The sequence below is a fragment of the Callorhinus ursinus genome, unplaced genomic scaffold (genome assembly GCF_003265705.2).
Source record: "Callorhinus ursinus isolate GAN/ISIS: 27379988/994484 unplaced genomic scaffold, GSC_fseal_2.0 scaffold4, whole genome shotgun sequence".
In the NCBI taxonomy this organism is placed as follows: domain Eukaryota; kingdom Metazoa; phylum Chordata; class Mammalia; order Carnivora; family Otariidae; genus Callorhinus; species Callorhinus ursinus.
The window spans coordinates 44,649,820-44,663,411 of record NW_027397066.1 but is presented as its reverse complement, the minus strand read 5'-3'; the positions used below and the strand labels follow the sequence as shown (position 1 = coordinate 44,663,411).

Sequence of the window (13,592 nt, the reverse complement as noted above, 5' to 3'; positions counted from 1 at the left end):
ACAACAATGTTATAGATGGTACATATCCCAACATGATACTGCCACTTTATTAAAAACTCAAGGGGCACCTGAGTGACCGGGGCTTGAGTGGCCAACTTTTGATTTTGGCTCCAGTCATGGGATCGAGCCCCACGTGGGGCCCTGCGCTCAGCATGAGTCTACCTGAGATTCTCTCTTTCCCTCTCCCTCTACCCCTCCCCCCTACTTGCTCTCTCTCTCTCTAATAAATAAATAAAATCTTAAAAAAAAAAAACCTCAAAATCCTAGTAAGCCAAAACATTATAAGATATAATACAAGTTAGCAATAGCTAAATATCAGTCTTGCACTGGAAAAGTTTTACTGCAGCATCAGATTAGGAAATATATAGAATCTTTAATCCTCAACAATTTTTTTACTACAGATTGGACAATTTATGGCTTTCAGATAAAAGGGCTGGGTTCTGTGTTCATTTTCCCTAGGGACTCCTGATAAAGTAACCTGGTAACACACAAACACTAACCTGTTAGGTACATATCGGTGGGAGACTTCTTTGGGATGGGCAAGGTCCTCCAGTCTTTTGGTCAGCTGAGCTTTCAAAGCAATCTGGGCAATAGGGCAAATAGGATCTTGATTCCCCCAAAACAGTTTTCTGTTAAAAAGCAGAAAAATCAAATGGTAAGGAATTCACTACTAATGGACATCTTAGAAATGGCTCTTGATGGGTTCCACACTGATTTTACTTCACTTCCAGAACTATCTTCTATTACAGAATTTAACAATTTCCCGTCATCAGAAACAGATCAACTACTTATGCAGTTAAAATAAAAATAAAAGAAGATTGTTTCACCTACTGTCCTAAAACACGGTGACCAAACATGAACCTATTTTCTGAAAGAGTTCTGTTTCTGCCATTGTATAATTAACACTGTAATCTATAATCAGATCAACATAAAACGGGCATGCCATCTACCCAACACGGAGTTCCTACCGTGCGTGAGGCCCTGTACCAGGGGGTCAGAAAATAAAACAATATCAGGGTAATATTAGTAGCTCCCATTTGTGAAATACTATGGGCCAGGCAGTGGGCTAAGTGTTTTCTGACATCGGTGTACCTTAGTCTGTACAATAGGCATGATTCCTGAGCAGAGGGCGAAGAGAAAAGGAGAATCTGTAAGGGATTCACCTGAAAAGGCTTCATGGAAGAAAGTGAAAGGCACAGACTGCCAGCAACGAGGCACATTCCATGTTGGGGTAACCGTGAGAAATGGGAATAATCAAGTCAAGGCATGTTTGGTCAGAGGCACGTTGGTAAATAAGTAACATTGCTACAATGGGTAGGGAAGGCAGAAGGAGTCAAAAGAAGGTACCTTGGTAACCTAACTTTGCATTTAACTGAAATTGCCACTTAATTGAGCTTAACTATTTAAAAGGCCCGGGTTTTTTTTTAACCTTATCTATATTTTTGTATACAATGTTCATTTCTCTACTTTGCAAGCATCACCAGTGTCACCATTAGAAATATTAATGAATGAATTAATATTCCCATCCCCTACATTCTGCTGATTCCGTTTCCTAAATATGGCTTAAATCTGTCCATTTCTCCTTATCCCTGTTGCTACTTTCCTTGTCCAGATCCCATCATCCCCATCACTGCCAGAGTGATCTTTCTAATCCCCAATCTGATCAAGCCACCCCCTGGGCTTTACAATGGACTCCCAACTCCTTACTGTGGCTTACAAGGTCCTCCACAATTTTGACAAAGAGCACCTGCCACTCCAGCCTATAAGTTCATCCAAAGGGAAGGAGCAGGACTTAACCTTTTGGAGATTTCCCCCTAGGATAGTTTAGTGCTGTACATGACAGGTGTTCCATCACAGTCTGATGAATGAAAGAATGGTGAAAACTGGGGACTCACCTGAGGGTGATGTAAAACAGGGTAGAGAGGAGAGAATGACCACAGGGAGAAGAGGCTACAGCAGAAGTCAGGGCCTCAGGTGACGAGGGCCAGAGTGGGAGTGACATTGGGGAAGAGAGTAACTCTTTCCAAAAGAGAAGACTGGTGGATAGAGGTAAAAGCATCATGGAATGGGAGAGGAAGATTTCAAGACAAGATGCATCAAATATATCAGAAAGCATCAAATATAACTTAGACATCAAGAATGGAAACTAAAACAAAACAAAAGACAATGGTACTTGGCCAGGAAAATATCAGTGGTAATATAAAAAGTGAAGAGCATCTTAGGGATAAATATCAAAGCACTGATGGAGACAGGCTAAGGGAATCAGGGATTAGGAAGCAGAGGTGACATATATACAGTTGACCGTTGAACAACGAGGGGTTAGGGGCACTGACCCCATACAGTTGAAAATTTGCATATAACTTCTGACCCCCCCCAAACTTAACTACTAATAACCTACTGTTGACGAGAAGCCTTACTGAAACATAAACAACCAATGAACACATATTTTGTTTATGTATTCTATGCTGTATTCTTATAATAAAATAACCTAGAGCAAAAAAATGTTATAAAGAAAATCATAAGGAAGAGAAAATACTTTTAAGTACTGTACTGTATTTATTGAAAAAAAAATCTGGGTATAAGTGGACCTGTACAGTTCAACCCTGTGTTGTTCAATGTTCAACTGTGTATATTTGTTTTGTATTCATTGCTTCAAATTCAAAGCAAAAGGTACTTCAGACACGGCAATTATATCAGTACATAATATATGGTCCTGATGATGATTTCTAGGGACTGAACCTTTATGAGATCATTATCTGCTTGAAAATTTTGTCCATAGGGCGCCTGGGTGGCTCAGTCGGTTAAGCATCTGCCTTCGGTTCAGGTCATGATCGCAGGGTCCTGGGATGGAGTTCCACATCAGGCTCCTTGATCAGTGGGGAGTCTGCTTCTCCCTCTACCCCTCCCCCTGCTCATGATCTCTTTCTCTTTCATGCTCTCTCTCTCTCAGATAAATATTTTTTTAAAAAAGAAAATTTTGGCCATAAAAACTAGAAAACACATAGTATGAAGGAAAAGTATTGAGAATTATGTAAAAGGCAGGAGAGCCAGCCCAAAATAAGCTAGAAGGAAAGGATAAGTGGGATGAAAAAGAGCAGAGACTACACAGTTGAGAAAAATGTGGATGTAATGTTCATCAGAAAGTGGGGAGACTAACCGACATGTCAAAGTAACATATTATGCAGATGACTCCTCACTCTACTCTGACAGCATTTAAAAATCACCTATGTTTAGCAGTTATCTAGCTAACAATATCAGGGAAGTAAATGTTTAATCTTTTACAGTCCATAATGAGGACCCGACCTCAGAGCATAGGGTTCTTATCCATATTGTACCTGTTTGATGGATCCATGAGATATAACAATATCTGACACAATCACACCCCTTGAATTCTAGAATAAGGGACCTCGAAGGGTTCTTGAGAGTTCTGTGTTCAGTCATCCTTTTCTGAACAGCTAAATCTCTAGTCTTAATATTTCCAGAGTCAGAAAACACAAACAGCTTTCATTAGTCTATCTCCAGAGTGTTATTGTTCTGAAATTCTTACACCCTCTCCTATTATAACAAGTATTTATTTAGCTTTCATCTCTATAAACTGCTCTATGTACTTGAAGATTTATGAGACAGTCTTTAATCTTTCCTTGTCAGTCTGGCCAACTACAGATTATTTGAATGTATCCTCATAGTTCCATTTTTCTTTTCTTTTTTTAAGATTTTATTTATTCATTTTAGGGACAGCACGCACACGTGTGTGAGCAGGGAGGGGCAGAGGTATGGGAGAGGGAGAATGAATCTGAAGCAGACTCCACACTAAGTACAGAGCCCTACCCAGGGCTCAATCCCACAACCACCAGATCATGACCTGAGCCAAAACCGAGAGTCAGACACTCAACCAACTACACCACCCAGGCACCCCACCATTTTTCTTTTAATAATTTTCTTCCTTGGTTTTTGAGGCCCTCTCTGTCCTGGTTCTCTCTCCCTCTCACACTCTCTCTCTTTCTCTCCCCCCTCTCCCTCCTTCCTTCCCCCACCTCTTTTCCAGTTTTATTGAGAAATAATTGGCATACATCACTGTATAAGATTAAGGCACACAGCGTGATGGTTTGATTTACATATTTTGTGAAATGATTACCACAATAGGTTCGGCTAACATCTGTCTTCTTCTAATTCTCTCTTGCCTACTCCTTCTCAATTTCCTTAGGAAGTATCTCTTTTGCAACTTAAACAATGGCATGTGCCCCAAGGTTCCCTCTTCCTATTTCTTAAAAATTTTTTAAAAATCAAAAGTGTGCCTGGGTGGCTCAGTGGGTTAAGTGTCTGATTCTTGACTTTGGCTTAGGTCATGATCTCATGGTCATGGGATAGAGCCCTGCACTGGGCTCCACACTCGGTGGGGAATCTGCTTGGGACTCTCTCTCTCTCCCTCTCTCTCAGCCCCTCCCTCCCAGGCTCTTTTTCTCTTTAAAATAAATGAACAACAAATCTTAAAAAAAAAAAAAGTATCACTAAATATGATGTTTCCAAAATAGTATCTCCAAGAATTCTCAAGCATTCTCTGAGTGTTAAATATTTATTTCCAAATGCTTACTGGATGTCTCAAAAGCATCCCACATGACAAAATGTACCTTCCTCCCAAACCTGTCCCCCTCTTATATTTCCTTTTGCAGTTACAATGTTTTCCACTTTATTTCTAAAAACACAAACCTAGAAATCATATTTGATTCCTCCTCTCCTTCAGCTTCTTCATTTGTCACCAAGTCCTATCCATCTCTCTCTTGACTCTAACCTTTCTTGTAACCCTTAAAGCCACTCTCTTAGGACAAACCTTCATTATTTCTCTCCTGCATTATCGTAATAGCCCCAAATCAATCTTCCTGACTGTAATGCTCCATGCTTTCAAAGGGACCATGCCTTTCTAAAACAGCCATTGTGATATAATGTAGGTAAATGGGCTTTGTGTGCAATGAACATAGATTCAAATCCCAGTTTTGGTACATGCAGGCTGGGTTACTTAACTTTTTTGAGCTCAATTGCCTAATCAAATCACTCCTTCAAACTTTCTAATGGTTTCAAATAGGAGTAGGTTGGAGAGGAGTGTTCTAAGATTACTGACAGTTCTAGCAATATTCATTAACACATCTCTTATCAATGCATACCTCTCATCAATGTATATGTGTATGTACCCATCCATGAAAAAGAGAGAATTTAAAGCATATTATATTCTTTATGTTTAAAAACAAGCCTTTTAAAAATTAAATTTTTAGGTTATAGCAAAGTTGCAGGATATAACGTTAATATTCAAATTCTACTGATTTCTTATACACCAGCAATGAACAATGGGAATTTGAAATTAAAAACAGAACACTATTTACATTAGCACCAAAAAAATGTAAATACATAGGTGTAAATCTAACCACATAAGTATAAGATCTCTATTAAAAAAACTACAAAACTCTGGTGAAAGAAATCAAGGTGGAACTAAATAAATGGAGAGACAGTCCATGTTCATAGATACAAAGAGCCAATAATTGTTACGACGTCAGTTCTTTCCAACTTGATCTACAGATCCAGTGCAATCTCAGTCAAAATCCCAACAAGTTACTTTATGGATATTCATTCACAAACTGATTCTAAAATTTGTGTGGAGAGGCAAAAAATCCAGAATAGACAACACAAAATTGAAAAAGAAGAACAAAATCAGAGGACTGCCACTAGCTGACTTCAAGACTTACTGTAACACTGCAGTAATCAGACAGTAGTATTAGTGAAAGAATAGACAAATAGATCAATGGGAAAATATAGATCCTAGAAATGGATCCACACAAATATAATCAGCTGACCTTTGACAAAGGATTGAAAGTTACCCAACAGAGAAAGGATAGTCTTTTCAAAAAATGGTGTTAGAAAACTGGACACCCACATGCAAAAAAGTAAATCTAGAGACACCTTTCACAAAAATTAACTTAAAATGTATCATAGACCTAAATGTAAAACACAAAACTATAAAACTTCTAGAAAGTAATGTAAGAGAAAATCTAGGTGACCTTAGATTTAGCAATTCATTTTTAAATATGACCAAAGCATGATCCATGAAAGAGAAAAATTGATAAGTTGAACCTCATTCAGATTAAAAACTTTTGCTCTGCAAAAGACACTGCTAAGAGAATGAAAAGATAAGCCACCAACTAGGAGAAAATACTTGCAAGACACATATCTGATGTTTGACAATCTTACAACATTGTAACCTGGAATTCAGGTTACAATACCAATACCATAGATGGGGGAGCTTATAAACAACAGAAATCTATTTCTCACAATTCTAGGAGTTTGGAGGTCCAAGATCAAAGCATCAGCAGATTCAGTGCCTGGTGAGGACCTGCTCTCTGTTTCATAGTCAGGCATCTTCTTCTGTGTTCCCACATTGCTGAAGGAGCAAGGGAGTTCTCTGAGGTCTCTTTCATAAGGACATTAATCCCATTCACGGGTGCTCCATCCTCATGATTTAATACCTCCCAAAGACCTTACCTCCTAATACCATCACACTGGGGATTAGGTTTTCAATTTATAAATTTTAGGGGAACATAAACATTCAGTCTATAGCATCTGATAAAAGATTGGTATTCAAAATATACAAAGAACACTTACATTTCAACAATAAGAAAACAAACACCCAATTAAAAAGTGAACAAAAGTGTTGAACACACACTTCACCAAAGAAAATATGCAGATGGTAAATCAGCATATGAAATATGCTCAGCATCAGGTCATTAGAGAATTACAAATTAAAACAATGAGAGAGACACCACTATACACCTTTAGAATGGCTAAAATACAAAACACCAAATGCTGGTGGGGATGTAGAACAACAGCAACTATTTTATCCATTGATGGTGGGATTGCTAGACACTTTAGAAGATGTTTAGCAATTTCTTACAAAGCTAAACATATTCTTACCATACAATCCAGAAATTGCATTCCTAGGTGTTTACCCAAATGAATTGAAAACTTTTATCTACATGAAAACCTGCACATCAATGTTTATAGCATCTTTATTCATAATTGCCAAAAATCGGAAGCAAACAATGTATCTTTCAACAGATGACTGGATAAGCAAACTATGCTACAACCAGACAATGGAATATTCGTCAGTGCTAAAAAGAAATGAGCTACCAAGCAATGAAAAGACATGGAGGAACCTTAAATGTATATTACTAAGTGAAAGAAACCAATATAAAAAGGTTATATACTGTATCATTTTAACTATATGACATTCTCGAAAAGGCAAAACTATAGATATAGTAAAAAGATCGGTGGTTGCCAGGGTTTTGGAGAAGGGAGCACAGAGGGAAAAAGATGAATAGGTAGAGCATGGGTAATTTTTAGGGCAAGGAAACTATTTTACATAATACTGTAATGGTGAGGGCGCCTGGGTGGTTCAGTTGGTGAAGCATCCACCTTCGGCTCAGGTCATGATCCCAGGGTCCTGGGATCGAGTCCCGCATTGGGCTCTCTGCTCATCAGGGAGTCTGCTTCTCCCTCTGAGCGCCCCGCCCCCATGCTCTCTCTCTGTAATAAATAAATAAAATCTTTAAAAAAAATATTGTAATGGTGAATACATGACATGCATCTGTCAAAATCTACAGAAGTGTACAACACAAAAAGTGAACCCTAATGTAAACTACAGACTTTAGTGAATAATGGGTCAATACTTCTTCATCAATTGTAATAAATGTACCACACAAACACAAGATGTTAATAATGGGAGAAACAAGAGGAGTGGTAGTAATACAGAAACTCTCTCTGTACTTCTGGCCAATTTTTCTGTAAACCTAAAACTGCTTTAAAAATAAAGTGTATTATTTTTTTAAAGCAATAGGATCAGAAAAAAGGGAAAAAATTAAGGCTTTACTCAGGAGCCAAAGAAGAAAAAATGTGGTGAAGGATGGGAGGTCAGTGGGTCCTTATTGGCTGGAGATCCAGAGAACAGGTTTGCTCTAGGCAGAGGCTTACAGACAGTACATTAGAAGGAGCAAAGTTGAACCCAAAGGATGGACACAAGAGTTTCAAAGTGGTTTTCAAACCCATCTGCTTATTAGAATCATCTGTGGGCTTCTAACACTCCCAAAGGCTAGGCTGGACTCTAGACCAAGTAAATCAGGATTTCTGGGGATGGAGCCCAGGTATCAGTGTTTTAATAGGTCCCCAGGTGATTCCATGTACAGATTAATTTGAGAACTACTGACTTAGGGTTAGCCTTTCATGTGTTGACTTAACTGAGAGGACAATATTGGTTCAGTGGATTCAGTTGACCACAGAGTGGATAAACCTGGGATGCAAGGTCAGTGGGCGAGTAAGAATCATACTTACCTATTTAATGTAAGGTAACACAATCCTCACAAACAAGACTAATGTTGCCTTACCTATCTGGGGTTCCCCATTGCTTTTTAGGCCTAGAAAGATCTTGGATTCTCTTCCTAGAAAAAAAACTAACAAATACCAACTGATTAATTCAGAGAGAATGTTTAGCCATATTTAAATATGGTTATATTAGATAACTCCTACTCAAACAAATCCCATCTTGGGGGGGAAAAACCCAAAGTCCTACTTGATGTGATTTGAAGAGTACTGAAAGCTCACAGTATTCAAAAATATTGTGGACCCAAAATTCTGACTCCTAAAGTCATGAATAATATAGAACATAGTGAAACAAAGACAATAAACATGCAATAAAACCAAGAGCTTATTATCTCCAGAAGACCCCAAATAAAATGCATACTTCATGGGAAAAATTCTCAATTCTCGTATTAAGTTAATTTGTAAATGGCCTGATGGCACTGGACTCTGAAGAAATGCATAGATAAATTTCAGACAGAGTATTTGGCTTTGAGAAAGCTATGAAATAGGCAAAATATGCTTTGAGTACTACTCAACCCCCTTTCTTCCCTACTCTGCTCCTTTGAACCTTCCCTGATTGTTCTGAACCTACCTAAAGCAGACACAGTTTGTGCTCACCAAGTATCCATGTGTTCCTCCACATTGCCAAGCCTCCCTTCAGTTGTTTAATTTTTAATTTTTATTTATTTATTTATTTAGAGAGGGAGGGGGGAGAAGCAGAGGGAGAGGGAGAGAGAGAATCTAAGCAGGCTCCACACCCAGTGTGGAGCCCTACATGGGGCTCGGTCTCATGACCTTGGGATCATGACCTGAGCTGAAATCAAGAGTCAGAAGCTTAACTGACTGAGCCACCCAGGCACCCCTCCCTTGTTTAGAGCCATGTGAACAGTTATGTCTAAGTTCAGTAGAAGTGTTGAGTATTAATTCCAGGGCAAGCTAAGAGCTTAAGAGCTAGTGTGCCTCCTCCATTTCCCTCCTCTCCTGTTGTAGCGACTCTGGAAGGCATGGCTAAAAGACAGAAGAGGCCAGCCATCTCACACTGGACTGTGACATGAGGGAGAAATAAACTTCTATTGCATTAAGTCATTGAGAGTTTTGGCTCTTATTTGTTACAGCAGCATTGCTTATCTTCTGCAGATTAATACACCACCTATGTTACTGTAGCTCATATTGTGGTTATTTATGTACTTGCTTGGAGTTTGAAGGGCCCAATAAATAACAACCCTTTCTTGCCCACAATTAGGAACTAACTGAAAAATAGATACAGGAGTCAGATAAATAGTATAAAATACTTTCTCTATTATTGATGAAATGGTGTCAAAGAGAGTAGTGTGGATTCCTGATATCCCTGAATTGAACTTGTCCCCTCAAACTGCAAGCCTCCGCCTGCAGGGGCTGTTTGCTATGTGACAGAAAGCCTATGACAAAGATCATTCACCACAGACAGGAAGGTCCCAAAGAAATAGGACCCAGGAGGGGCCAGTTCTCTCTCCCAACTCCATCAAACACAAGTCATTCCCACCCCCCTGGAGAGTCTAATAAAGGAATAATAAGGCAAGAGGTCAGGAAAATTACTCAAGGTAAGTGCTTTTATATACAAAAAGGAAAAGCATTCTCCCTAAAACTCACCTGAACAATAGAATCTTTTTTCCAGTTTCAAGTTTTATTTAAATTCTAGTTAGTTAACATACAGTGTAATATCAGTTTCAGGTGTAGAATTCAGTGACTTATCACCTACATACAACACCCAGTGCTCATCACAACCAGTGCCCTCCTTAATACCCATCATCCATTTAACCCATCCTCCACCCACTTCCCCTCCAGCAACCCTTAGTTTGTTCTCTATAGTTAAGAGTCTGCTTTAAGGTTTGCCTCTTTTTTCCATGTGCATTTGTTTTGTTTAATTCCCCGTATGAGTGAAATCATATGATATTTGTCTTTCTCTGACTTATTTTGCTTAGCACAATAATCTCCAGCTCCATCCACATCATTGCAAATGGCAACATTTCATTCTTTTTATATTTTGCAAGTTTCACTATACATCTTGGTGGTGACCTGTTTTTGTTGATTTTGAGGGAGTTCTCTGTGTCTCTTGGACTTGAGTGCCTGTTTCCTTCCCCAGATTGGGGAAGTTATGTTCAAATACATATGTCCAAATAAACCTTCTGCCCCTTTTTCCCACTCTTCTTCTTCTGGGACTTCTAGGATATGGGTATTATTGCGCTTTGTAGAACCGCGGAATTCCCTAAGTCTATATTCGTGATCTGAGAGTTTTCTTTCCTTCTTTTCAGCTTCATTATTTTCCATAATTTTATCTTCTATATCACATATTGGATCCTCTGCTCTTTCCATCCGTGTTGGGATTACATCTCGTCGGTTTTGCATTCTTAGTTATAGCATTTTTTATTTCAGCCTTACTAGTTTTTAGGTCTTTTATCTCTGCAGCCAGGGTTTCTCTGGTGTCTTTTATGCTTCTTGCAAGCCCAGCTAGGATCCTTATGCTGTCTTCCTAAATTCTTGTTCAGGTATATTTCTTATATCTGTTTTGAGCAAATCCCTGGCTGTGATTTCTTCTTGTCTTTTTGGAGGGAGAATTCCTCTGTCTTGTCATTTTGTCTAAGTTTCTGTCTTTTGTGTGTTATGGAAGATGGCATCTCCCTGTCCTCTCATCCCTAGGTAAGGGAAACTCGAGCCATGGCTGTTCAGGAGGCCCTCACAGAAAAGTAAATAATCTCCCCTCCTGTGTCCCAGGTTTCCGTCAGATCCCTACCCTCAACCTGTCTGTGCCTGGGCTGCTGGCATGCCCAGCACCACAGTTCTGTGTTTTATCTCTGGCCTGTGGCTGGGATTCAAAACTCCAAATCTTAAAGGACCCAGCAAGGCATGGACCTGCTCCCCTCCCCGAGAGAAGAGCCTCACAGTGCCACACCTGCACCCGGCACCACTCTGTCCCAGAGAAGCAGGTGCACAGCCACACAGCTGTCTGGAGTGTATGGTGAGGCACAGGGAAAAGCTGCGGCCAGGTTATCTGCCCTCTGCACACACCTCTGTCTCCTGCTGTTGCAAGATCTCATTCCTTTTGATGGCTGCATAATATTCCATTGTGTATATATACCACATCTTCTTTGTCCATTCATCTGTCAATGGACATCTGGACTCTTTCCACTGTTTGGCTATTGTGGACATTGCTGCTATAAACATTGGGGTGCACGTACCCCTCCAGATCCCTACATTTGTATTTTTGTGGTAAATACCCAGTAGTGCAATTGCTGGATCGTATGGTAGCTCTATTTTCAACTGTTTGAGGAATCTCCATACTGTTTTCCAGAGTGGCTGCACCAGCTTGCATTCCCACCAACAGTGTAGGAGGGTTCCCCTTTCTCCACATCCCCACCAACATCTGTCATTTCCTGACTTGTTCATTTTAGCCATTCTGACTGGTGTGAGGTGGTATCTCATGGAGATTTTGATTTGGATTGCCCTGATGCCGAGCGATGTTGAGCACTTTTTCATGTGTCTGTTGGCCATTTGGATGTCTTCTTTGGAAAAATGTCTGTTCATGTCTTCTGCCCATTTCCTGATTGGATTATTTGTTCTTTAGGTGTTGAGTTTGATAAGTTCTTTATAGATTTTGGATACTAGCCCTTTATCTGATATGTCATTTGCAAATATTTTCTCCCATTCTGTCGGTTGTCTTTTGGTTTTGTGGACTGTTTCTTTTGCTGTGCAAAAGCTTTTTATCTTGATGAAATCCCAATAGTTCATTTTTGCCCTTGCTTCCCTTGCCTTTGGCGATGTTTCTAGGAAGAAGTTGCTGCGGCTGAGGTCGAAGAGGTTGCTGCCTGTGTTCTCCTTTAGGATTTTGATGGACTCCTGTCTCACGTTTAGGTCTTTCAACCATTTGGAGTCTATTTTTGTGTGTGGTGTAAGGAAATGGTCCAGTTTCATTCTTCTGCATGTGGCTGTCCAATTTTCCCAACACCATTTGTTGAAGAGACTGTCTTTTTGCCATTGGACATTCTTTCCTGCTTTGTCAAAGATGAGTTGACCATAGAGTTGAGGGTCCATTTCTGGGCTCTCTATTCTGTTCCATTGATCTATGTGTTTGTTTTTGTGCCAGTACCATACTGTCTTGATGATGACAGCTTTGTAATAGAGCTGGAAGTCCGACATTGTGATGCCACCAGCTTTGCTTTTCTTTTTCAACATTCCTCTGGCTATTCGGGGTCTCTTCTGGTTCCATACAAATTTTAGGATTATTTGTTCCATTTCTTTGAAAAAGTGGATGGTATTTTGATGGGGATTGCATTGAATGTGTAGATTGCTCTAGGTAGGATTGACATCTTCACAATGTTTGTTCTTCCAATCCATGAGCATGGAATGTTTTTCCATTTCTTTGTGTCTTCTTCAATTTCTTTCATGAGTATTTTACAGTTTTCTGAGTACAGATCCTTTGCCTCTTTGGTGAGATTTATTCCTAGGTATCTTATGGTTTTGGGTGCAATTGTAAATGGGATCGACTCCTTGATTTGTCTCTCTTCTGTCTTGTTGTTGGTGTATAGAAATGTCACTGATTTCTGTGCACTGATTTTATATCCTGCTACTTTACTGAATTCCTGTATGAGTTCTAGCAGTTTTGGGGTGGAGTCTTTTGGATTTTCCACATACAGTATCATATCATCTGCAAAGAGTGAGAGTTTGACTTCCTCTTTGCCGATTTGGATGCCTTTGATTTCTTTTTGTTGTCTGATTGCTGTGGCTAGGACTTCTAATACTATGTTGAATAGCAGTGGTGATAGTGGACATCCCTGCCGCGTTCCTGACCTTAGGGGAAAAGCTCTCAGCTTTTCCCCATTGAGAATGATATTCGCTGTAGGTTTTTCATAGATGGCTTTTATGATATTGAGGTATGTACCGTCTATCCCTATACTCTGAAGAGTTTTGATCAAGAAAGGATGCTGTACTTTGTCAAATGCTTTTTCTGCATCTATTGAGAGGATCATATGATTCTTGTTCTTTCTTTTGTTAATGTATTGTATCACGTTGATTGATTTGCGGATGTTGAACCAACCTTGCAGCCCAGGGATAAATCCCACTTGGTCATGGTGAATAATCCTTTTAATGTACTGTTGGATCCTACTGGCTAGTATTTTGGTGAGAATTTTTGCATCCATGTTCATCGAGGATATTGGTCT

At 39.5% G+C, this 13,592-nt stretch overlaps 1 protein-coding gene across 2 annotated transcripts in view; it reads right to left on the bottom strand.

Moving 5' to 3' along the window:
- The window catches only part of SPMAP2L (sperm microtubule associated protein 2 like), a 54,733-nt gene that overhangs the window by 20,271 nt on the left and 20,870 nt on the right, over window positions 1-13,592 (bottom strand). For both annotated transcript variants that reach the window (XM_073891728.1, XM_025887499.2), the window contains exons 3-4: window positions 8,424-8,489; window positions 501-629 (exon numbers count right to left, since the gene is read on the bottom strand). In XM_073891728.1, coding sequence (XP_073747829.1) covers window positions 501-629; window positions 8,424-8,489 — 195 coding nt within the window. The remainder of the gene's footprint in view (window positions 1-500; window positions 630-8,423; window positions 8,490-13,592) is intronic.